This window comes from Myotis davidii, unplaced genomic scaffold (genome assembly GCF_000327345.1).
Source record: "Myotis davidii unplaced genomic scaffold, ASM32734v1 scaffold575, whole genome shotgun sequence".
Lineage (NCBI taxonomy): Eukaryota > Metazoa > Chordata > Mammalia > Chiroptera > Vespertilionidae > Myotis > Myotis davidii.
The window spans coordinates 2,418,721-2,421,409 of NW_006290306.1; the positions used below are offsets into that span (position 1 = coordinate 2,418,721).

General features: G+C 55.4%; 1 protein-coding gene across 4 annotated transcripts in view; it reads left to right on the forward strand.

Annotated features, from left to right (window-relative positions):
* The first annotated feature begins 6 nt into the window (after positions 1-6).
* The window catches only part of DNAJB2 (DnaJ heat shock protein family (Hsp40) member B2), a 7,424-nt gene continuing 4,741 nt past the window's right edge, over positions 7-2,689 (forward strand). For all 4 annotated transcript variants that reach the window (XM_015563658.1, XM_015563657.1, XM_015563655.1 and 1 more), the window contains exons 1-4: positions 7-185; positions 780-889; positions 1,825-1,878; positions 2,050-2,172. In XM_015563658.1, the coding sequence (XP_015419144.1) occupies positions 121-185; positions 780-889; positions 1,825-1,878; positions 2,050-2,172 (352 nt within the window). In that variant the 5' untranslated portion in view covers positions 7-120. The remainder of the gene's footprint in view (positions 186-779; positions 890-1,824; positions 1,879-2,049; positions 2,173-2,689) is intronic.

Sequence of the window (2,689 nt, forward strand, 5' to 3'; positions counted from 1 at the left end):
AAGCGCCGCCCGCCACCTGGGGGGGGCTCCGGCCCCAGGGAGGCGCCCTTGGGTCTTTCTGCCGAGCCGTCCTTCTCTCCTGCAGCCCGCGGAGGCCCGCCTGACTGCTGACAAGTTGCCATGGCATCCTACTATGAGATCCTAGACGTGCCGCCCAGTGCCTCCGCAGATGACATCAAGAAGGCGTAAGTGCCTCCCCTGCGCACCGCAAAGCCTCTCCCACCGCCACCTCCCACCACCAGCACCCGGGGCCCTTCAGAGGCAGAACCAGGCCCTTGACATCTGTAGGGAGGAGGGAGACCCCCGATGAGTAGGAGGACGTCCATAGCTGTGAAGTTCTGCTGGGAGCTGGGTCCTTCTTTAGCAAACTTTCCCTTCCCCTCCCTTGTATGCCCCCACCCCATCCCAGCCCCTAGATGGGGGCTTTCTCAGGATGCTGGGCAAAGATGCCCAGGCACTGACCAGGAGGGACGACTGCCCCTCTACCCTCCATGGCCACCTGTACCCCCCCTCACCTTTGCAAGCCTAGCCCCATGGAGCCCCAGGGAGAGTGAGGGCTGGGCCTTCTCACCCCCACATTATCACCTGTTACTACAAGCAGTCCTAGCACTGGCTGCAGAGGAGAGATAGGCCTCCCCTAAAGCACCGCAGCGCAGCGAGGCCGCCCAGCAGCTGGGGTGGAACAGGCTCACCTATGAAAGGACATTGGCTGGTTAATGGGAAAGTGGGTCATTCTGTTCTGTGACGGGAAGTGCCTGCATTTGTCCCTCTTCCTGCAGGTATCGGCAGAAGGCTCTACAATGGCACCCAGACAAGAACCCGGATAATAAAGAGTTTGCTGAGAAGAAGTTCAAGGAAGTGGCGGAGGCGTATGAAGTGCTGTCAGACCGTAAGGCCAGGGACAGCACCCGTCACCCCCACTTCCTGTCTCCCCTCCCCCCCCCACTTCCCACAGGGACTCTGGGACCTTGCTCCTTCAAATGAGCACCTACTCTGTGCAGACTATCTTTTTGTTCTTCCCCTAATCCTCTGAGCTCAGTGTCTGCTCCCCAGTGTCTGGTAGTTGCAACATGGGTCCTGACAAAGGAGAGGATGCCAGGCATGTATGCCGAGCCGCCTCTGTGCCAGGCATGGGTGGGCGTAATCTCCAGGAGTGCTCACAGCCATCCTGCGAGGCAGAATTTATCAGCCGCCTTTTTACTGGGGGACTGAGGCTCCGAGAGGTGAAGTAACGTGCTCAAGATCACACAGCTGGAATATGAGTCCAAGTCCTTTTTTCATTCATTCAAATAATATTCATTGAATGTTTATGGTGCTGGGCCCTTGCTGGGTACTGGGGAACAATGGAGGACAAGAAGGCACTGTCCTCATCCTGGTGGGTTTATCACATTCTGGTCAGGGAAGATTGACATTACCCAAATAAATAGATAGACAAGAGTATTCCTAAGGAAAGTAGCAGGGGGACGTGAGAGGGATGTTGCGATGGTCCCAGAGGCCTCTCTGAGAAAGTGACACATAGGCTAAGCCCTGACCAGGAATAACACAGTCATAATGAGCTAACATTTACAGAACACTTACTATGTATCAGGCACTGGTTAAGCCGTTTCCCTGAATTGTCTCATTTAATCCTGCAACAACCCTCAGAGGTAGGTGCTGTTATGTCCATTTTACAGATGAGCTGCAGCTAAAACCTGTAACCCCTGTCCCCTTTGCACCTTGCTGCCCCCAAGTGTCAGTCTCTGGGCAGTCTTCTGAGGAAGTTAGGCCAAAAGGGGAGGCCGTCATCCCAGAGGCAGGGAGAAATGACCTGGTCTCTTCTTCCAGAGCATAAGCGAGAGATCTATGACCGCTATGGCCGGGAAGGGCTGACTGGAGCAGGTAGGTGGAGTGGTGGGGTCCAGAAATGGAAGTGGGTCAGGGAGGAGAGGGGGAGGGCAGCTGCTCGCAATGGATGCTCTCTCGGGGCTCCTGGCCATGCCTGAGGTGGGGTCCCCTGGCCCGGCCAGGATGTACACTCTAAGCCCCCTCCTCAATCTGCCTCTCCTCCAGGAACTGGCCCATCTCGGGAGGAAGCTGGCAGTGGTGGGCCTGGCTTCACCTTCACCTTCCGCAGCCCCGAGGAGGTCTTCCGGGAGTTCTTCGGGACTGGGGACCCTTTTGCGGAGCTCTTTGGTGAGTGGACTCCAGAGGCCCCTGACTAGCTTGACTTCCCCCTGCAGGCCCGCCCTCCATCAGCTGGGAGGTCCTGATGGGGGAGGCTGAGAGGCAAGCAGAATTCCAGAGATGGGAGATGTTGTGGGGGCGGATCCAGTGAGAGCGGGGACAGAACCTTACACAGGCCTCAACTCACGTGACCCAGGAGTGGCACTTCAGAGACTTGTCTTATGAAACGATAACAATGATACATTGTTAGGCCTCCACAATGACAGCCATGAAGCAAGGCTCAAAGCCTCATGTGACAGTGATAATGCCATCACAAACAAAAACAGCTACCATTTTTTGAAATGATTAATATGAACTCTGTGAGGCAGATCATTTTATTCCCATTTGCAGATGACAAAACTGAGGCACATTCAAATCACTTGCTTAGAGATATAGCAGATGGCAGAGCGGGACTCGTCGCTGAGTTGGCCTGACATCACACCGTACTGCTCTTATATGGAAGGAACTCTCTGTCCTCCCTCACTCT